Source organism: Ambystoma mexicanum, chromosome 5p (genome assembly GCF_040938575.1).
Source record: "Ambystoma mexicanum isolate Mex_15411 chromosome 5p, UKY_AmexF1_1, whole genome shotgun sequence".
Taxonomy (NCBI): Eukaryota; Metazoa; Chordata; class Amphibia; order Caudata; family Ambystomatidae; genus Ambystoma; species Ambystoma mexicanum.
The window spans coordinates 411,387,175-411,408,879 of NC_090930.1; the positions used below are offsets into that span (position 1 = coordinate 411,387,175).

Below are 21,705 nucleotides of genomic sequence, written 5' to 3' on the forward strand. Positions count from 1 at the left end.
CAAAGCTTCTTCCCCGGATGGGTCCCCTCTGGACTCCACTGCCTGCTCTCCGGCGTCCTCTCAGCTCAGTGCAGGCTTCTCGGCAATGCTTCCTCTTTCCCAGGTTTGAGTTTCCCAGGTCAGCCAGGTTTCACCACTGAGACCGTTTTCTGTAAGTCCCTCGGTTTTTAATTTTTTCCATTTCCAAGCTGGGTCCTCCCCAGCATAGTAGGATAGTCCTTGGTTTGTTTTGGTAATGTATTCTTTAGGCTTCCTCTGGGCCTCCTCTTCCCAGTACGTTTGCTGCCACGTGAAGGAGTGGTCCGCATGACTCCTGTAATCTTTTTATTCACAATATTTCCATAACGCAAAAAATAAGATCTTACAGGAAAACCGAAAGAAGGGTCAGTTGTACGGTCAGAAGGTGTTCCTTCAGATCGCATAGAATTTGGGGACTCAAAGGTAAGAGGGTTAGGGAGTTCCACCATGGAACGGGAGTGACCAGCCCCATGACCGAAGACCCTCCCTGTGAGGTCCTTCCACTTTTTACCACCCCTAGGGGGAATATCAGGTTGAAGCCTCACCTCCCTAGCCTCACAGTCAAGGGCTCTCCCATGGGGATAAGTGATGTGATCCCATGATTCTTCACAGCTCTTAACAAGGCTATCAGATAAAGGTTTTCTGGGTTAGTTTCTTGTGAATGTATAGCAAGTTGCCATACCATTTATCCTTACACTATGGCGTGTGGAGTCCAGTGAAATACAGAATCTGGGGTGTAACAGCGTGGGAGCAGAACCCTGCAACTGGGAAACCACCACCCAGCACAGTGTTTTTTAAAACATACGTATTATTATTGCATAGAAACAGTATTATTGGACAGCTAATCTTAAATAATTCCATTTTTTGAAGAATGTCACTTCAGAATACATTAATTTTAACTGAGCAAGGTGAAGATAACACGAAGCAATGGTAAAGAAATATAAACTATTAAAGCTAAAAAGCCCTCACGCGCCTGTTTAGAACACTAGTGCCATTTAGTATGCTGTGCAATGCTCATTAAAAGCGATCATTCGTGCAAGACCGACACAAAACCGTGATAAAGGAGGGCACGAGTCAGATTTTCACAAGCACGGTCCCAGATACATTTGGTATAATAGGGCATAAAACAGATAAAAGTGATGAACAGAAAACAAAAAAGGGTATATAATAATGTGATGTTAGACAGTATCACAGGTATATTGAACAGCAGCGCTGCAAACATATTGCCAGAGTAAAGGGCCCTGTGATCGGGAGAGCGAGAAGGAGCGCCCAAAAGTGAAACAAGGCAACCTTTTAAGTAATGGTGACATTAATTATTACAGCACTTAGAAACTGGAAGAGTCTGGTATGAAGCACTATATAAATACAGGGGTACAAAAATGGCAAGTTCAGAGCTTCCAGCAAGACATAAAAGAGTCACTTGCCACCCCAATGCTACAAATATACACAGCATACCATTTCTTACTCGCCAAGAGTCAATTATCACTAGCCAACGGCTACTGCTAATTTTGAGCCTTGCTACATCACCAACAGTATCATTATTGCGATTATATATGCATTCCACAAGGCTGAAATGAACTGAAATCAGCACGCTTTATGCTCACAAACTCCATACATTATTTACAGGCTAGGAACCTCCCTGTCCAATGTTAAGTGCATCATTCAAAGTTAAGGAGTTAGATGTCACATACAATAGCGGCCTGCAGCCAAAGTAGCAGCACGAGCTGTAAATAGGGGTAGTGGTTTTTGTTTTCAAAGAAAGGGGAACTACACAGACACCCACGTCTCAGGGAGTCTGTGGAATGCTGTAATAAAAAAAGGAGTGTACAGACAGCCCAGTGATAGTATGTTCCGTGCCTGTACTTAACTCCTCACTCGGTGATACTGGGGTGGAATTAGAAACCCCAAATTGATGGAGTCTGCTTCCCATATGCTCTCTAACAGCTCATCCCAACCCAAGAAGAACATCTGATGGGCCTCACCAGAAGAAAGCTATGCTATTTATTTCACAACCTCAGGGGCGCAGGCGTAAGCCATGACTGGTAGTCAGAGTGCATTATTTTCTGGGAAACCCTCAAACCCATCACTGAAAAAAACATACAAAAGAAAAGCAAAGCAACATTGCTTAGGAGGGTGGGCAAGAGCCGTTATGAGGGACTTAGATGGCCCATGTTTTCAGACGGTCCCACCAACACGAGACAGCGGTTACAGGAACAGCATCAATGTTGTGTAGTCTGGCTGGTGAAACAGGACGTTACAGAGTGGACCTAGCCACCAGGCGCTGGCTGGGAGTGGCCGTCTGCGCCAGGGAGGGCGGCCCTGGGACCGCACCCCATAACTGCCTCGCCCTCCTCTGTCAGAGACAAGCCTGCTCAGGCTCTACCTTGTCGCGAGTAAAGGCACTGGGTCTGTTGGTTGCCATGCTGGACCTCCTCCAGGGCAGAGAGGACGGCTGTCCCCAGCTTCTGAAAAAACGTGCTACCTTGTAAGGTGCTGGCCGCTGTTCCAATCATTCAGGAATATTGTGCAGATTTGCATAATTTTGTTCGGAAACATTGTAAGTAAGCCTTGGTCTAGGACTAAGGGTAGACTTGTGTGTGGCTGGCAGTAATAGGTGGTGATGGGCGCCGTATAGGTTTTGGAAAACGTAGCATAACTTGGACCACTGCAGTGGACAGAAGGCACCAACTCGAGGCTGAGCTTCTTTTCCTGGAACTCTTCTGCGGGGTGTAACGAGTCTTCTGCCACGGCCTGCTCGGAGCAGATAATGCAGTGGTACGGCGAGCGTCACTAGCAGCCCACCGGAAATGCAACCTCCAGACACGAGGCAATACACCAGAACAACGCAATTATACGAGAAAATGCAAACATAGCTGGACAGGAAGGCAGGAATTTGGCAGGTGGCCATCATAGGGCAAAACAATAGTTAAGTTCCCCTTTCCCCCTCGTTGGTAGCACTCCTTAGCGCACGTGTACCCGGGTGAACCCCTAAAGGTCGGCGATGAGGGCAGAAGGGCTGGTGCCCGGATCCCTGGTCCTGGACTGGCGTCCTTTGCTGTGGAACTGCGTGTGTCCGCGATTGGCATTCTAATCCCAGCAACAGGCAGCCTGCGGGCAGAGAGATTACTGAAGGAGCAGAGTTCCGAGGCTCGGCGCCGGAGCTCTGCCTGGACGCTTTTACACCTGCTGCTCGGGTTATTCCACTGGACTCTAGCGGCACCGCCATCTTCGGTCTATTCTTCCCCTATAGAGCAAGGCCTTGCCCGCTGGTCAATCACCTTCTCCATCATGCCACGCTTTAAACAGATCCTTTCAGATCGCACAGACCAAGCTGCGTGGACCACAGAACCGTACACACCAGTGCAACCAAAACAACTACTTCGGACAACCCGCCAGCTCTACACCAGTGAGAGCTACTTACGGTAATATGTTTGCTCCGCACGTCCTGGAAGAAAGACGATGGGAATGCAAGGAAACCATTAAGATTGCCAATATGTGTTCGCCTTTCAATAAGCACACAAGGACGGCACAACTAACTAGTGTTGTATGGGACAGGAGCACGGCTCAACTATAGTTATTTTCAAGACACAGAAAGTATATTGTGAAATGCATCCATGCAGTGCCTATACAAATGGGAGGCTTGAGAAATTTAAAGTTGGCTGGGTGCTGTGGTGGCCTCCGTTTCTGCTACAATATGAAGGGAATTGCAGACGATATCTGTCCATTTGTATACGACACAGACTTGACGGCAGTATTAAAATGAAATGCGCTCAAAGGAGAGGCCAGGGGGGTCTCCAGGTCCGGTCCTCAAGAACATCAACCTCATCAGGTTGTCAGAATAGCCATCGACTGCCACAATAGTTCCCATCACCATATTAAAAAAAATGCATGCGGTGGGGAGACCTTCAAAACACTGAATGGATTAGACTCTTGGGTGCAGGCCTTGCAGCACTAGTGGGCATACATTATATTGAGATGCGGAAAATGTACAGTTTGGCCCAGGACAGACCACCTCCAATACATCATAAGGGGCCAATGATTCAGTCAATTGCACCATGCAAACAAACTGGCTAACATTTTGCAAAGCATGCATACTTTTGAGTGACTCTCATTGAGGAGTTAGAGGAGAGGAAAGCTGGTCCTGTGAAAGGTGTCCGAGGTTAGTTGGACATCAGGCCAAGTGCACGTCATAAGAGAGGAGGTTTCAGACCTAGAAACTTTACCGATCCCGGACTCTGTACATTTGGGACTACAAGTACCCTGTGCCATTTTCACAACTAGGCGCCTGCAGTCAATCCAACCAGCTGTGCAGGACTCACGCATTAATGGATTTACTGATGTTCAATACCATGCTTAAAATAAGGCACATGCTCAAACAGATGTGTGGTTGTATTAAAAAAAACACAATAAGGCGCGTCTAAAACTACAGACGCCGCCTGTTGCAGTATACACGCTGGAAGGGCCTCCTATTACAACACGATGCACAATACGTGTACTTGCCATTTTATTTTGGTGAATCATCAAATCAAACCATTCGCGGAGCAGTTTTTCTAACCTCATACCTGGCTGCAAATACATTGAGAAGAATGCGTTCTGTGCAAGCAAGTCTGGGATGCTATAACCACGCGGAGCAGGGACCAGTCACCTCCCTCTATCCTGGAAGAAAGGCTGCAGACTCCACTTGGCTACAAACAATGGCATGATAAACAAAACATTCACAATAACAAACCATTACTGTTAAGGGGTGGCTTTAAGGCAGAAATAACGGCCCCATTGTGTTCTGAAACCGTAGACAATCACAGATATGTCAGCACTGTACAGTGTCCAATAGGAGCCGAGTGGAGCGATGGAGCCCACAGGACCTTCATTGTAAAGACTGTCAGATGTGTGCCGGCCCGGTCCAAAGGCACCAACCTCCACAACGTATCGCCCTGCTTTTTAGTAGGGACAAAGAAACCCGCCGGGTGGGAAGGACAAAGCCTGTCACTCCGGCCGGCTTGGGAGGGACAGTACAGCGCACTGTGCATCTCCCGGTACTCTGCAGCATGCCAGCCGCGCCAAGGGCAGAAAGCAGACCAACTGAATGCAGATCCCTGCTCTGCGCCCACAGTGATGAAACGCGAAGTCATAAACTGTGGAACCGCTAGCCCTATGGGTCATATAACCATACAGTATATGCATAAAACCAATCCGCTGAAACTTGATTTGTGTTAATAAAAAGGCTGTGGCTTTTTATTAAACATAATACTAATAAAACCAAATGGGTATTATGGGTATTTCCCAACAAACATGTGTGCAGTACCATCTTAACTCTGTACTTTTGGGTACTTTGGCCAGTAATTGGAAATGGCCCTTCTTTGCTCACAGTGTGCCCCCCCAGCGTGGGCTCCCAAGTCTGTGTGTGTGACCCGTATGTACATTGTCTGGTGAGCACTTCTGTGCCTGCTGGCAGATTCTTTCCAGCCCCATGCCATCCATCCTGTTCTTCAGTTCCATGACTTTCAGACAACCATTGTCCTGTGCTTGCCCAAATGTACCTCTTCCCGGGGTGGATAGGATCCGGGCAAACGAGAAGCTCGGTCTGCCACCACAGAGTCCAGATACGCTCAGGTCACAGTGTTCCTTCTGGGCAACGCCGCCGGGCCTCCCCAGGCGAGGCTGGGTAACTGTTGTCTCATGGCGGAAGACTCAGGATAGGGGGAGCAGCCCTCCCACAGGGCCGGCTCCCCTCTCCTTCAAACTGATAAGGGAGACAGCAGATCTGGCGCATCAAAGCGCAGGAGGGGTGAGGTCATAAAAATACCCTTCTACAAGACAAATGGGTGCCTTGCACCCAGGGGCAGCAGAACACCCAGGCAGCGAAATACAAAGAGACCCCCCCTCCCACGGGGGGGTGGGGGGGCTTAGACTGTCAGCCGCAAGGCTGGCCTGGGGGCTGGTTCACAGCCCCCAAGGAGGTACTTCAAAGACCCAGGGGCTTCCCTGGGCCTATATAATGAGCTGCTTGCAGCTCAGCAAAATCACAAACTGTTTGTGGACCCTGCACGGGGACCCAAACACCCTAAAGGAAGTTCGCTGTGTACTCAGCGTATTCATGCTCTTTTTCTTTCACAAGGTTTGCTGTGTACTCAGCATCTTTGTGTTTCCTTCCTTCAACTCCCTCTCTCTCCAGAGTTTGCTGTGTGTGCGGCGTATCCTGCTTCAATCGCACAAACATTGTCCTGTTCGTTTGTCATTATTTGGAAGCAAGCGGCTGTAAATAATATCCAGGTTGCAGAAGGGGAAACGTTTTTCTGTGGTCCGGAGGACCTGTGCAAGCAGAGGCGGCAACGGAGGACAGCTTGCATTTTAGCCGGTGCAGCGGTGTGCTGTTTAGAGCGGAGCTTGCATGCAGAGAAAACAACAAAAGAAATCAACCCAGCGCAGGCGGCGTGCAACTTGCAAGTAAGTCAGCCCCTGCGCCATTGTTGCCTGTTAACAGGAAGTCAGAACGGGTCCCGTGCGGAGCATAAGTGTAACACTGTGATTTGGAAGCAAGCCAACACGGAGCAGCGTGTGGCGGTTTTAAGGCACGGGGCACAGCAATAATACATTTAGCTTTCAGTGAACAAATGCTCGAGGTGGACAGAATATAACAGGCTGGGAGAAGTGTCTAACAGGCTGGTAGAATGGTGTGTGACTCGAACTAAACTGATAGTTACGGACACAAATATCAACAGCAGGCATTTCAGCTCAGAAGAGCGCCTCACAGCGACAAGCCTTCTTTTTCAGTTTTACGCTACGGAACAGCTGAAAGGTGTATAACAATGTGTATTTCAAGGGCCAAACAAGTTATTTAAAGGTGAATATCGAAAACTGTTACAAACATAAAGGGGCCGCACAGGAAGAATGTTTTAAGCAGCAAGCTGGGTTATTACGCAATCCAGGCCTCTTTTTGGGGAGCAACATCACGAAAGGTGCATGAATACAGGAACAAACATAGTGGGTAGATTTCAATATGTTGACAAACTGTTTTTTGCTAGGAAGGGGCAATTTCGTTTTAACATGCAAACACAATTTAATGGGCATTTCATGAAGAATTCGAGATTGAACTATAATACAATTTCGTTGAACATGCAAACAGATAAATTAAGGTGCACTACATAGAAAGTTTTAAGAAGTGAGACACTCCAAGTTAAGGCAACCTGCATCTGACAGTACCCTTGTACGGGGCACAGCACAGCAGTTACCCAGCACGGGTAACATCAAAGCAGATATTTATGTCTATTGGCATGGGGGACACCCATTAGTAGTTTGCCTCAAAATGTAAAGTTTGTTTGTTTATATTCTAAACAGGAAGAAGCATGGCACCCAATCGAAAGTCACAGGAGCACACTAACTCGCTTAACCACTAACTGCATCCACAGTACCACCAACACCATTGGAGACACATTTAGTACCAGCAACTTCAGTGACCGCACCCATAGGGTGACCAACACCAATGGCTGCGCCAACAGGGTCAGACCCGGCAGGGCCTCTGAAAACATGGGCAATGCCCACACCAAACGCCACAGGGCTAATAAGCATAAACACCGCAGCACGTCAGATATTTTGATATTCAGCAGTGCACAACTTGAGTTGAAATTGAGATCCTTTGAAACTGAAATACTTAACAGGTACAAAAAATCCCTGGCATGGAACATTGATATAACGATTAAAAAGAGGCCATGTAGATAAAATAATTAATTGAAATTTTTTTAAGACAAGGCCATAGCCAGGAACGCCCACGTAGAGCTGAACTGGGGCAACTGGTTGAAATCTTTTGCTATTTGAGCAACAATATACTTGGTAAAAAGCCCCGGGGATGGGGTAAAACTTGGGCATATATGGACAGAATAAGAGAGGTAAACTCGCCCACAAAGGAAAGGGATGGCTAGCATACGATATTAGATTTAGAAGGAGTATGTCAGAGAGGCCAGCCATAGAATGGGACGCAGTACAGAATGATCTATACATATTGAACGCCGAGCCCCCATTAGAGGGGAGGTTGCTCAAGCAGCAGGGAAATATAATAAAAACTCACAATGGGGAAACAGAAGTTTTGAGAATGAGAAACAAAGAAGGGGCGAGCAGCCCTTTCGAAAGAACCAGCCATGGGCGGCTAGGGCAAATACCCGCGGACAGAGCAGAAACCACACTACAAAATCCAAGATTCCATGCCGGAATTATGGAGAAAAAAAATCAGTGCACATCGGGCAAGGAGTGCTGGTATAAGCACAGCTCCTCCAATTGCAACGGGGAACACCCGGCAAGCAACTGCACCAGATTGCCTGTCAAAACACCAAAAAGAAGAGTGATAGGGAAACACTGCCACCAGTTCAGAAACCGGGCAGAACCCCCATCAAGCCCAAAAAATGTTAACAAAGCCCTTATGATTTATCCTGACAAAGAAATCAGTTCAGCAATCAAACAGGGTTTCAAAGAAGGTTTCATTATCCCCTTTAACGAAGTAGGGTCCCATAAAATCCCCAAAAATGTTGTCTCAGCCAGGGACAACCCAGAAATGGTGAGTGTTCAAATAAAGAAAGAACTATGCCTGGTCAGGATTACAGGCCCATGGAATACAATGCCATTCTCAAACTACCTAGCGTCACCACTACGCCTAGTGCCGAAAAAAGAACCTTGGAAGATGAGGCTAATACACCATCTGTCATACCCTAGGGGGGCGCTCTCTCAATGACGGCATCCCACACACGGAATCTGCGGTCATTTACACAGATTTTCAGGAGGCCTTAAGACTAATACAAGACTGTGGCAGGAAAGCCCTTATGGCTAAACTGGACATTGAATCCGCATTTAGGATACTCCCGGTACACTCAAGTTCTCAGCAATGTCTAGGGTTTAGGTTTGAAAATAAGTTCTATGTAGACAGATGCCTTCCCATGGGGTGCGCAGTATCATGCGCCCTGTTTGAGCAATTCAGCTTGTTCTTCCAAGGGGCATTTCAGAAACAAGTACCAGGGGTCAGAGTAGTGCACTACCTGGAGGATTTCATGGTGAAGGGGCCAGCAGAGTCAGAGGACTGCAGTAGGGCTCTAACAGAGTTGCAAAACATGGCCGCACTAGGGGTCATCTCATTGGCAGTGGAGAGGACAACTAAACCATCCACAAACATGATGTTTCTGGGGATAGAGAAAGACACAGCAGACGGCCTGTGCAGAATCCGTATACCAAAAGTAGCAGAACTTTTGGACAAAATCCAAGAGCTAAGTACAAAGGACAATGGCACTGTAAGGGAATTACAAGCACTAGCGGACAGTCTCAAATTCGCAGCCAGGATCCTTCTGCAAGGTAAAGTATTTTCCAGGAGCCTGGAGTTTAAAACCAGAGCATGCACCAAACCCCACCTGCACATTAGGTTGACCAAAGAAGTGAAGGAAGACCTAAAAGTATGGGGGAATTTCCTCGCAAATTTCAACAGGGCCACACTTTGGCGCACACCATTGAACACTGGGGCATAAAAAAGGGTCCTTTCCAAGATGCAGCAGGAAGCAAGGGGTTTGAGGCCATACTAGACACAGAATGGGTGGCCGGACAATGGCCCGAATAATGGCACACAGCTGGATGGGCTAAAAACATCAAGCTATCGGAAATATTTCCCATCTGGCTAACCATACGCCTGTGGGAAGGCAGCTGGCAAACACGGAACTCATGGTATGGTGTGACAACATGAAGGTAGTAGGAATTAAACAAAAGAACTGCCAGATGCAATTTGGTGCTTAGAGTACTACGTGCCATCACGGAGGCCACATTGCATGAGAACATTGTTGTTAATGCAAAACACATTGCTGGAGCAGATAATAACATTGCAGATGCTTTATCTCGCTTGCAGTGGACAAGATTCCGGGAGCTAGAGCCACACGCCCGGGAAAACAGGACGCCAATCCCAGCAGATTGCTGGGCAATAATGGGAAGCTAGAAAGAGTTGCGTCAACGCCTGCGCCTGAGGGCAGGGGCCGGGATGCACAGAAACAAACAGGCACCTCAAAAACGGGTGCCAGCAGCATGCTGCCCACAGACAACACGAACCCTGCCCTGCTACAGGGTTCCTACTAGAGATGGCGGAGAAGGCATTGGCTAGCAGCACCACAGCCCAGTACAGTAAGTGCTGGCAAACAGTTTTTAGGGCAACATGTCTAAACCATGTAGAGTTAATAACAATAAAATGTATAGAAATATTTTTAAAGTGGGTTCACAACCAGGGTTTCAAATAAGAGCGGGCAAAAAGACATTTGGTGCAAGATCTTATTTTTCAAAATTACGGGGTGACTCAGACCCCACGCAAAGCGCGTTAATTTCATATGCAATGAAGGGTTGGGGCAAGATGGAAGGGCCGCAGGTTGATACTCGCCGCCCGCTAGATTTTGAGAAACTAGTTCAAATAGCAAGCCTATTAGATGACATATGCCCGCACCAATATGAGGCATTATTATTTAAAACAGTGTTTTTTCTCACATACTTTGGGGCCTTTAGAGTGGGATAGCTAATAGCTTCCAGTACCAGAACAAACAACGGGTTAGGCATCATGGAAACCAGGGTAAAAAGGGTCAGCGACAACGTAGGAATACAACAATCAAAAACAGGGGTCAAAAGGGTCATTAACATTTGCTGCATCAATGATTCCCCAAACTGCCCGGTGTGCATCACTAACCTTTATTGGCAGAACGACCCAAAGTGGCAGGGCGATTCCTGATCCACAGAGAGGCCTCAGGGTTGAGTTACTACCAATTTAAAGGGGTGCTGATGAAAGCTAGCAGTAAAGCAGGGTGGAATCCGATGGAGTTTGGCACCCACTCCTTTAGGTTTGGGGCAGCAACATCGGCAAGGCGAGGGGGGCTGGGCGCTCAACAAGTAAAGAAAATAGGGGGATGGAAATCTGATTGTTACAAAAGATACATCAGACCAGAACTAATATAGTTTCCTTTTCATCCCCTCTGTTCAGATACCTCTCGCCCCCATCCCCACCCCATTTTCCTCCTCTACAGAAAATTCTGCTAAGCAGGAAGCACCCCTAAAATCAGCCCGGATAGTTGGACACTTGCATGTGTTCAGGACAGAGTGGTGGGCCAAAGAAACGAAAGACGGCCCAGCCTTCAGGAACAAAATTGTGTCATGGTGGGGCTACAGAGGCCTCCACTGGACAGACATCCATGACAAGTTAGCCGACCTAGTCGCCTACGGAGACACGCCTGAATTTTTGATAATTCAATTGGGGGGCAATGACCTAGTAAGCATGGGTAGAAAAGTTTTATACGAGGAGATATGTGCCTCACTATCGGGCATTGGGACACAGATTTATTGTTCAGCAATCCTGCCTAGGAAAATATGACAGGGGGCCACCTGCTGTACATCGATAGACAAATCCAGGAGGAAATTGAACAGAGGGCTTGAAAAATTCTGTATAGCCAGGGGTGGGGGTTTTATACAACGCCCGGCCATAGCACTAGGCGACCCCGATCTGTTTCACAGGGATGGCACCCACCTATCCGGGCACGGCATGGAGCAATTGTATAGGGAAATCACTAATACTTTAGCCACCAGAGGTTGCAAATAATGTAACTTTTGGGGTACACAGGTAGCCGAAAACCTACATGTGTGTGGCGGCACGGGCCAGAGGGGGTAACCTCAGGACCCGGTGCCCAAAAGTACTATATTATTATGTTATGCAGTTAATGTTTATGTTCCATAACCATATCTGTAAACAATAAAAACCTACGGCCTTTTATTGCCAACACTTGACCAAATGTTGTGGTGTAACATTTTATGGGGAGGGCAAGGGCTGTAAGGTATGACGCACTCACCCCAACACAACTAATGTACCTTTGCCTGCATATGGGTTCAGCAGGGTTGCTCCAGCAGTCCCTGGGGGCATGGCATGTCTATGGTGCCACCCAAAAGCCGACAGCCACTTAGCACTTGTGTGCATGGCTTCCTGCCTCTTCTCTCACCCTTTGAAGAGGGGGAGAGACGGGCCTTTCTGGTGCTGGCGCCCACCACCAGTTAGCACCTTTTGCTGGCTGCGTCCCCTTCCTGTCAGGCGCTACATTGTGATGCCTGCAGCAGGAGAGAGGACAGGAGGGGCGCCTTTCTTCCCCCCTTCCCTCCTCCGTGCCCCTGTGACTAGCTCCCCAAGCTTAAGAGCCTGTACCCTTTAGCTTCATGGGGGAGCCCCTCATTCCGCGGCACTGGACACACAATCTACGGCTGCCGTGAGAAAAGACGCAGTTCCCCAATATATTCGCTTACCAGCTCACTGCACGCAAGGACCGGCGGGGGAAACTCCATCCAGCAAGCTCACAGAGGCGGCAATACACAAAAGCAGCACCCAAAGGCCAGCCCACAGAGGGGATCGAGCATGTGGAACGGCCCCTATAATGCAGTTTAGCGCCAGAAGTCGAACACTGATGTAGTATAGCATGCATGGCCCCGCTCGCACATACACACACCCAGGGGAGTTGCTAGGTTTGGAAAAGACCCGGGGCTACGCTGATGTCGGAACTGTTGGGACTGGGGGCTAGGTAGTCTTTTGGCTGTAGCTCCTGAGATTCTATCCAGGGCTACAACCAAAAGATCAGGGGCTAGAGCCTCTTTAGCCTCCCCCCCCAGCAACGCCCCTGCACACACCACGAGTGGCCTAGCTAACAATGGGAGACACAGCATAGTCCCGGGGGTCCAGCTGAGTCCTAAACAGCGCCAGCTGTCAAGTGCACTGAGGGGCCACACACACAAACACACACAGCATGGCGACAATGGTCAAGCTCAAAGAAGTGAACAGCTACAACACGGTCGCCATGGGCCACCCCAGCCAGAAGCAGCACCTGAGGCCACAGAGAAAACCACGCATACAGCACAGCACCAATGTTTCATCTGGTAGAGGGGAACCCATGCGTATACAGCACAGCACCGATGTTTCATCTGGTGGAGGGGAACCCATGCGTATACAGCACAGCACCGATGTTTCATCTGGTGGAGGGGAACCCATGCGTATACAGCACAGCACCGATGTTTCATCTGGTGGAGGGGAACCCATGCGTATACAGCACAGGACCGATGTTTCATCTGGTGGAGGGGAACCCATGCAGCACCGATGTTTCATCTGGTAGAGGGGAACCCATGCTTTTCATCTGGTAGAGGGGAACCCACGGCCAAGCTCTGTCGGACACAGCACCAATGGAATCACATATTTACAACTGCACCTCGTGTTCAGTTAACGGAAAAGTTACAGTCAGATATAGCACAGCACCCACGGACCAGCGTGCATAAGCAGCTACACATGTAAAAAAAAAAAAACACACATCTGTGGCCCACTTCACACAGGTGTTTACAAATGTCAAGCACCCGTGGGCTAGTATCAGCAGGAACTCGTAGACATGCACAGCACTGGTGCTCTGGTTCACAGAGGTTTCACGTGTACAGCACCCAAGGCTACACCACAGAGGGTTTCACGGATATAATCAACGACCACGAGTGATCTGGGATATAAACAGCACCATTGACACATCTCATGAAACGCAACACAGACAAAACAGCACCTCTGGCAGAAGATATAAACAGCACCCGTGGTCCAGTTTACAGCGTGAATCTAGCATACATACAAAACACAGATGGCTTCACCATCTGTGCTGTGTGTGTATACCAGAACCCCATAGCGTGGAGTACAGGCTACACACACCACCCTTGGTCCAGTTTGCAGTGTGGATCGCAGATACAAACAGTACCCCACAAACGATCCAGCTCACAGCGCAGGTCACCAATATAAACAGCACCATAGACACATCTCAGCGTGGATCATAGACAGCAACGCTGTTCCCGTTTACAACATGGATGTAATACATGGTGCAATCACAGAGTGGATTACAGCTATACACAGCACACATGATCCAGCTGACAATGAACAAAAACCGCACCCTTTGTCAGGTTTACCGTGTGTGTGGGGGGGGATATACACAGCGCCCTGGCTTGGTACACCTTACAGCGCGGATCACAGATTTAGCACAGCTGCCACGGATGAGGTATAGGGTGGTGGTGGATGGACTGGGGTCCCTCTTCCCTAGGCTCATTCGCGTGTGCACGAGAAGGAACGGGGAGTCCGCGGGCACATTAAAGCCGCACGGGATGCAATGCACTGCACAGCCACATATGCCCGCACAGAACGGCGGTGCCACTTACCAAGCAGCTGAAGCCCCTCCGAAGCATGGCGGTGAGCGGCGGCGGGGTCCCTTGCAGCGAGGGCCGGTGTCACTGGGTCCTCAGGGTGCTCCCCGTGGACATCCCGCCGATCCGCTGCGCGCAGCACACCGTCCCCGTGCAGCCGAGCCAGAGAAATGGTGGGGTCGCCGCCTCCTCCCGTCACAATCTGGGGACGAGGACATCTACATGCTGCTCTCGTTTCCTGCTGTCCGAGTGCACGAGGTATAAGCACCTCTCTTCCAACAGGGGCAGGGTATGAGATCAGAGCTGCCCTCCCCTTTCCCCCTGTCACACTAGAGGGGCAGTGCCTGAGACCCACATGCGTCTCGCCCCTCCTGTCACACTGAATTGGCAGTAATCCCGATGTGAGCCATCTCCAGCGCCTGCCACAGTCCACACTGAATTCTGGAGAGCCACACTGCACTCTCTCCTGCCAGGCTGCAGGAGTTCTACCTACACTGCACTCGCTCCTGCCAGGCTGCAGGAGTTCTACCTACACTGCACTCTCTCCTGCCAGGCTGCAGGAGTTCTACCCACACTGCACTCTCTCCTGCCAGGCTGCAGGAGTTCTACTTACACTGCACTCTCTCCTGCCAGGCTGCAGGAGTTCTACCTACACTGCACTCTCTCCTGCCAGGCTGCAGGAGTTCTACCCACACTGCACTCTCTCCTGCCAGGCTGCAGGAGTTCTACTTACACTGCACTCTCCCCTGTCAGGCTGCAGGCGTTCTACCTACACTGCTCTATCTCCTGACAGGCTGCAGGAGTTCTACCTACACTGCACTCTCGTCTGCCAGGCTGCAGGAGTTCTACCTACACTGCACTCTCGCCAATTAGGCTGCAGGAGTTCTACTTTCACTGCACTTTCGTCTGCCAGGCTGCAGGAGTTCTACCTACACTACAGGGGCAGAAGAACCCCGACACTTCCCTTCTTCAGCGAGCAGGGAAAGGCACATAGGGTTCCTGTTTCCGAGCACGGTGTCGGAACAGTGCCTTCCCGTCTGTCTTGCCCCCCTCTTCCAAGCTGCTGAGGAAGAATCACCCCACCCCGTCGCCGGAGCAGTGGCACCCCTTGGCTCCCCGTACCCAGTAGGGCAATGCAGACCCGCCCCTCCTTTCCCGGCACCCTGGGACGGGTTTAGGTTTCTTCTTAACCTCAGATTCAGTATTCCCCTCTTGCCTATTCCAGCCAGTAACAGACTCTGGCTACCCTCACTGCCCCACTGAATAGTGGCAGATCCAGCTCCCCTGGCATCACCTCTTGGGGAAACAGTAATCACACCACCACACCCCCTTACTCAAGGGGTGCAGCAAGATCCAGGACCAGCTCTCTCAGCCAAGCTCCCCCATTGACAGCTCGGGAAGTGAGTGACAGCCCGAGGCCCCCTTTCCCTGCCTCCTCCCGCACTGACTACTGCGGCAGTGTCACACCTCCCTTCCCTACCCCCTGCCCCTGGGACAGTGACAGGCCCCCCAGGCACTGGCCCCTGCCCTCAGCCCCTCTGGCGGGCGGGTGCTTGGCGTGCTGTCGCAGCCTGGCTGTTGATCCGTCGCTTGTTGCGTTGTACTCCCGCAGCCTCTCTCTCTCTCTCTCTCTCTCTCCCCCACTCATGGGCTGTGCGGCGCTATGTCTGGCTCCACAGCAGCGCCGCCCTGCTTTCCTCTGCGCCGGGCGGGCCGCTCAGGGTAAGCTCCCCACGGGCACTGCAGCGTCTCGCAGGAGGGAGGTCCGTGCTCTGCGGGACACGCCTCCCGCCTGCGTTCCGCCCCGCCCACTCCCGGCGCTTCCACTTTCTGTTGCGCTCCGCGCCGGGGCAGGTTCCAAAAACAAGCACAACATCTCGTCAAAAAGCGAGCCTGAAGCACAAGCCAGGAAAAAAGGACAGAAACAAGCGCCAACCACACAAAGAAGGCACATGGCCACTAAAGCAAAAGAGCAGATTATAACGCACGTGTAACGAAATGTCAATATGCCAAATTTCTCTTTTTATTTTGTACTTAAGTTACGCCATTCCACAACTTTTCATTTTTTGTTGTCATGTCCGTTTATTTTTGCCTTCCCTGACCTTTTTTCTTTCACCAATATTCTCTGTTTCCTTTCTCTCACTTCTTTCTTGTGGTGGTACTCTCAGTCTAAAGTTGTACCCATGCTTGTCTCCAATATAGAGGAAGAAGTACCTCTTCTCCCTAGTCTCAGAGCCAGGATGGGGAACCAATGCCTGAATCCCATAAATGCCAACCCTCCCAAGATTTAGGCGTGAGACTGCCGATTTTTAATAAAAAATTCAGGCTATTTTTTACTGTTTCCCGCCTAAAATAATGATAACCCCAATGCAAGACTATGGGAAAATTACATTTTCTCGATTGCTGTGATGACATCTCCCTCTCAGGAGCTCCCAAATGTTGGCATGTGTGGAATCCTTGCAATGATTCTACACTTTGTGGAGTATATGAGAGTATGCACTCAGACAACCCTTCAGAGTGTACCCGCAAGCTGACATAACAACCCTTCAGAGTGTACCCGCAAGCTGACATAGAGGAGGAAAGTTACCAAGAAGGATGTATTTTGTAGAGCAGACGGAATTCAACCATGAACAGAATGGATGTGCATTAAAAAGTCTGATGACAGCAAAAGAATGTCATAAAGAAGATATGAGAACCTACGCTGAAACAATATGAAACTACGTATGAATGAATATTTAACTGAAGCAATAAGATAAACATGTACTCCATGATGCAGTACTTATGAACACAAAGGAGAATGAAATGACTCACTGGTCAATAACTGTAAATACACTAAAATGCAAGGTAGAAACAATACATAGACCCTTGCTTATGAGAGGTATATAGTCAACATTTAGGAAGACCATTAGAAGAAAATGGACGGCGGCTTATGTCAGTCAATCAACCCAACTACCTTGTAATACAAGCCCAGGATCTTAAAGTGAAAAGATGATGAAGAAGCGGTTTCCTTGCAAAATAGACGAGCACATTGGCTTGGAACCAAGGGTGCTATTTCGAGAGATGGAGGAAAAACATAAAGGGAGTCTAACGAGCAGACAATGTGCAAGGGCATATTTCCCAACAATTAGGAGGAACAAGAATATTTACGGATGCCAAATATTGGACAGTCAAAAGGGCATGAAGTTAATATGGGATAAAATGAGTAAGTCTCTAAAGGCCAAGAGGTGCAGCTGCACCCAGGATAATTGAATCAAATGTTGTTAAATGCTCTGTTGATAAGGACAATTTCATTGTCTCGTAACACGTGAAGAAGAGCTCACAAACAAGGGCTATTCATTAAGTCTGAAGCTAAGATAATGGTGTGCCTACATTCCCTCAAATGTCCAGAGACAGTGCCGACTGGCAAGGTCAGCCTTCAAACAGAAGACACCGGCATGAGGCAGAAGGTAGACTAATTGGGAAACAAGGGGAGACCTAACATATCTACAACCACCTGGATTACGTTTCCATGTATGTGCTGCTAGCAAGCAAATGTCCAAGGTTGGATTTTGGTTGCCAACCAATTAGAATAGCATGCCATGCACCTTTACATACACTGTTGCAAAGTATTATTCCGCTGTCATATTTTCTGCTATGACGAGTGCCTTACATCATGTGTATAGAAGTATCTCAGGGTGTGTCTCAAATAAAAGAGACCACCAATGAGGGACTAGCACACATATTTTCTATTTGTAGACATGTTCCCCTAATCCAATCCCACCCCTCGATAGGTTTTGCAGTGTGCTACGTAGGATGACATCATAGATGATGAATCTAGCATTATATAAACTGAGTATAATCAAAAAGGCATTGTGAACCTGCATGAATCGATTTGATGAGTGTTTGTTCGCCCTGCTTTACTGCAGTATGCTACCATCTCCTTTGAGTTTGTCCGGTTATTTGGTCTGAGATATTTTATTGATAATTCCATCTAGCACACAGATGCTTCAAGGTGCTGTTCTAATCGACCTATACACCAGACCTAGCACCCAGACCGAGATTCCCAGATGCTCTACAGCTCCCGCCACAAGCTAGACGAGCACAGTTTCCTGCTGTGCGCAAGAAGTATCACATGATCAACTAATGGTCGAAAGGTCCCCCTTTGATGAAATTCCTGTCCGGTCCCTGCAGGTGCCCCACAGATGAAAGGTGAACTGGTCAATTGAGGGAGAGTCGATGCGGGGAGACTCGAGCTGAGTGCCAGATGTAAGTAGACCATCGCAGTTGGTAAAAAGCATAAGTGGGGGAGGGATTGTAATTGTGCTATGTTGTAAATAAAAGAGACATAAAGAGTAACTGGATTTTTGGGGATTACAAAAGGAAGAAAGATAAGGACACCGCAAATTCACAGGCTAAATAGAGACAGAAAGCGTACATACTATAGTTCCATATTGGAGCATTAAGGATTCCTAAGGGCAGAGCCTATTAGAAGAGCGTGTATCAAACTCCCAGAGCTGGTAATAAAAAGAGAAGGCAATACATCCACTAAGGCAGCGGAGAAAGACATAAATAAAGGGGAATATATATTTTGGAACTGCACATATGTAAAGGGCATAATATGATTGTATAAAAGATAATGTGTTTAAAACGAACAACAAAAAGCAAAGAAAGAATAGCATAAATAAATAAATAAATACCCATTTTTTCCGTACACTTTTTTGACAAAGGATCAACGTCAGATCAAAAGGCTAGAAATAGACAAAACCAAAATAGAAGTAAAAAAAGACAGTTTGATGATACTAAAAAAACAAGACTGATATAAACAAAATTAACAGAAAGTGTAGACGAAGGAGCTAGAAAAATAGTGTCAAATACAGTTTGTTTAAAAAAAGAATCAACGACGGTAGGGAAAATATCCTAATCTCCTGGAACACGAGTGGGGATTGATGGTGCCTACTCAAATATGTTTCTGTTTATGTTTATTAGGTTTATATAGTGCTTTAATCCAAAGTGCTTTACAATATAACAAGGTACAAAAGTGGGAGAAGCATATAAACAATCATGATACAAACCAGTGTAACAATACGTAGAACAGTTTCCTTCAATGGAGGAGGAGAGGGAAGGGTGAGGAGGAAGGGAGGGGGGTAATCAGGGAGGGGGAACAAATTCAGTTGTCTGATTTAAATTCCAGCGGGTGTGAAAAAAGGGGGTAAGAGGGAGGTATGAAGGGGATAGGTGGGGCAGGCGAGAAGGGAGGAGAGAGGAAGGAAAGTCAAGGGCGGGAGTGAAGAAGGAGGGCTTTCAAGGCAGTGCGGAAGGAGGAGTAGGTGGGGATGGAGCAGATGGAGAGAGGTAAGGAGTTCCAGTGAAGGGGGGCCAAGAGCTGAAAGGAATAGAAGCGTGAAGAGGCACATGGTGAAGGGGGTACAGTGAGCAGGAAGAGATCAGTGGAGCAGAGAGAGTAGGAGGGAGTGTAGAAGGAGAGGAGAGAGGAGAGGTAGTGGGGAGCAAGGTCATGGAGAGATTTGAAAGCCAGACAGAGGAATTGAAACTTAAGTTGGGGGAAGAAGGGAATCCAGGCAAGGAGGAAGAGCGAGGAGGAAATAGGGTCGCGAGGACCGAGGAAACAGAGAGTATGGATAGAGGAGTGGTAGATGGATTTGAGTGGGGTCAGATAAGAGACAGGGGGCCTCATTACGACCCGGGCAGTAGGTACCAGTCATTACCGGCATGGCGGAAGTACCGTGTCCGTGTTGGCAATAGACCGCTAAAAGCGCCCTATTACGAGTATGCGGGCACGAGCTTTGCGCCATGCCGGTAATGATCCCACCGCCATGCCGTAAAAGGGTGACAAATCCCCCTTTCCGGCATCGTCTGTAGTGCAAATATCTCCTCCGGCATCCAAGCCATTGGCATTAGCGGTGACCGCTAATAGTGGTCACCTCTAATAGCGGTAACTGCTATTAGCGGTGACTGCTAATAAGCGGAACCGGAAGTAGCGTCATCGCACATGAACGGGAAAGAGCACGGTGGCCATCTTTAAAAACACAATCCATTGCCATTCACCACAACCAGGAGCCATCTGACCCCCAGAACTCTGCCACACCTCCAACACTACCTGCTGCATCTCACCATGCCGAAAGCTGTCAAAAAAACGACTAATCACCTGCGCAAGGAGCGCTTCTCCCGAGAGGAGTTAACTATGATGGCAGAGACGCTGCAGGAACATGCGGATGTTGTGTTTTCCTCAGACATGTCCCGGGCTGCAGTGCAGCGCAAAAAACAAATATGGGTGGAGGTCGCCCGGAAAGTCAGTGCCGTTGGCACCACACCCCGCACTCCCAAAGACTGCCGTAAGCGCTGGGATGATCTGCATTTACACGTGCGGAGCATCCTCTCCGCCAACCGCAACCTGGGGATGGTGACAGGCGGAGGTGCGGAGTCCCCCATCAAATTGCAACCATGGGAGGAGATATGCACCACCACCACAGGGACAGAGGCAATTCAGGGAGTCAGGGACATGGAGCGAGGAGCCCCGTCATCAGCCGATGCAGGTAGGTATCCCAAATGCTACAATGCTAATACCACCACAATGATTTCCACCTGAACTGACAGTGCAATGATGTAAAGCAGGGTCCACCAGACACATGAGTACAAGACTGCCTACAGGCAGTGCAGAGCATCACCTTGTCCACATGCAGAATGCACCCCATATGTGTCAGCTCGGACGCCTCCATGCATCACCCACCCAAAAGCCAAGCAACCCGTATGTCACTCCCCCAATGTCAATCATCTGCCATTCCATATGAATGCAGCCACCCCAATGCATGCCCGATGCCTGTAGACCCATCACTAACCCTCTCCCTCTATTGGTCCCCCACAGGCACGCATTCAGACAGCGGTGACAAGGACACCAGGGAGGAAGATGCCACACCACGTAAGAAGGCCAGGGGCGAGGAGGGAGAACACCGCCCCTCCACTTCAAGGGTTATAGGCCAACCGGCACCACAGCGGAAGGCCAAGAAAACCCCAGAGGCCACAGCACCAATGTGCACTACGGCCCCCACTACAGCACCCACAACAGCCACCAGCACCTAGGAGGCAGCGGCAGAAGGCACTGCATCGGCTGCCAGCAACACAGTGGGTGAGAAAGCTGCCACAGCAGCCATTTCTGACGATGAGGAAGATGATCAGCTGCATGGTGCAACTCCCGCCACAGGCCCCCTGCATTCCCCACAACTATCCCCATGCAGCATGCACGACAGCAGCATGCACGGGCTGCCCCAGTTCATTCATGGCCTGCAACTCCCAGCCCCACGCCAACTGTGCCCGAGGAACATAGCATGTCGGAAACCCCGTCCACATCCACCGCAGCCTCAACCAGCCAAGAGGGGATCCAGGATATTCAGAGGTGCCAGGAGGAGCTCACAGGCCTGTTGACGCAGCATATTACGGAATGTGGGAGGGCAAGGGATGACATTTGGGAATGTGCTGCATCCTTGAAAACAGCTATCG

The 21,705-nt window shown here is 49.1% G+C and overlaps 1 protein-coding gene across 1 annotated transcript in view; it reads right to left on the minus strand.

The window, feature by feature from the left end:
* Window positions 1-15,974, minus strand: part of ATP11C (ATPase phospholipid transporting 11C) — a 1,508,462-nt gene extending 1,492,488 nt beyond the window's left edge. Inside the window, exon 1 of the mRNA XM_069612799.1 lies at window positions 14,227-15,974. Within this exon, the coding sequence (XP_069468900.1) occupies window positions 14,227-14,253 (27 nt within the window). The 5' untranslated portion in view covers window positions 14,254-15,974. The remainder of the gene's footprint in view (window positions 1-14,226) is intronic.
* Between the last annotated feature and the right edge of the window lie 5,731 nt (window positions 15,975-21,705).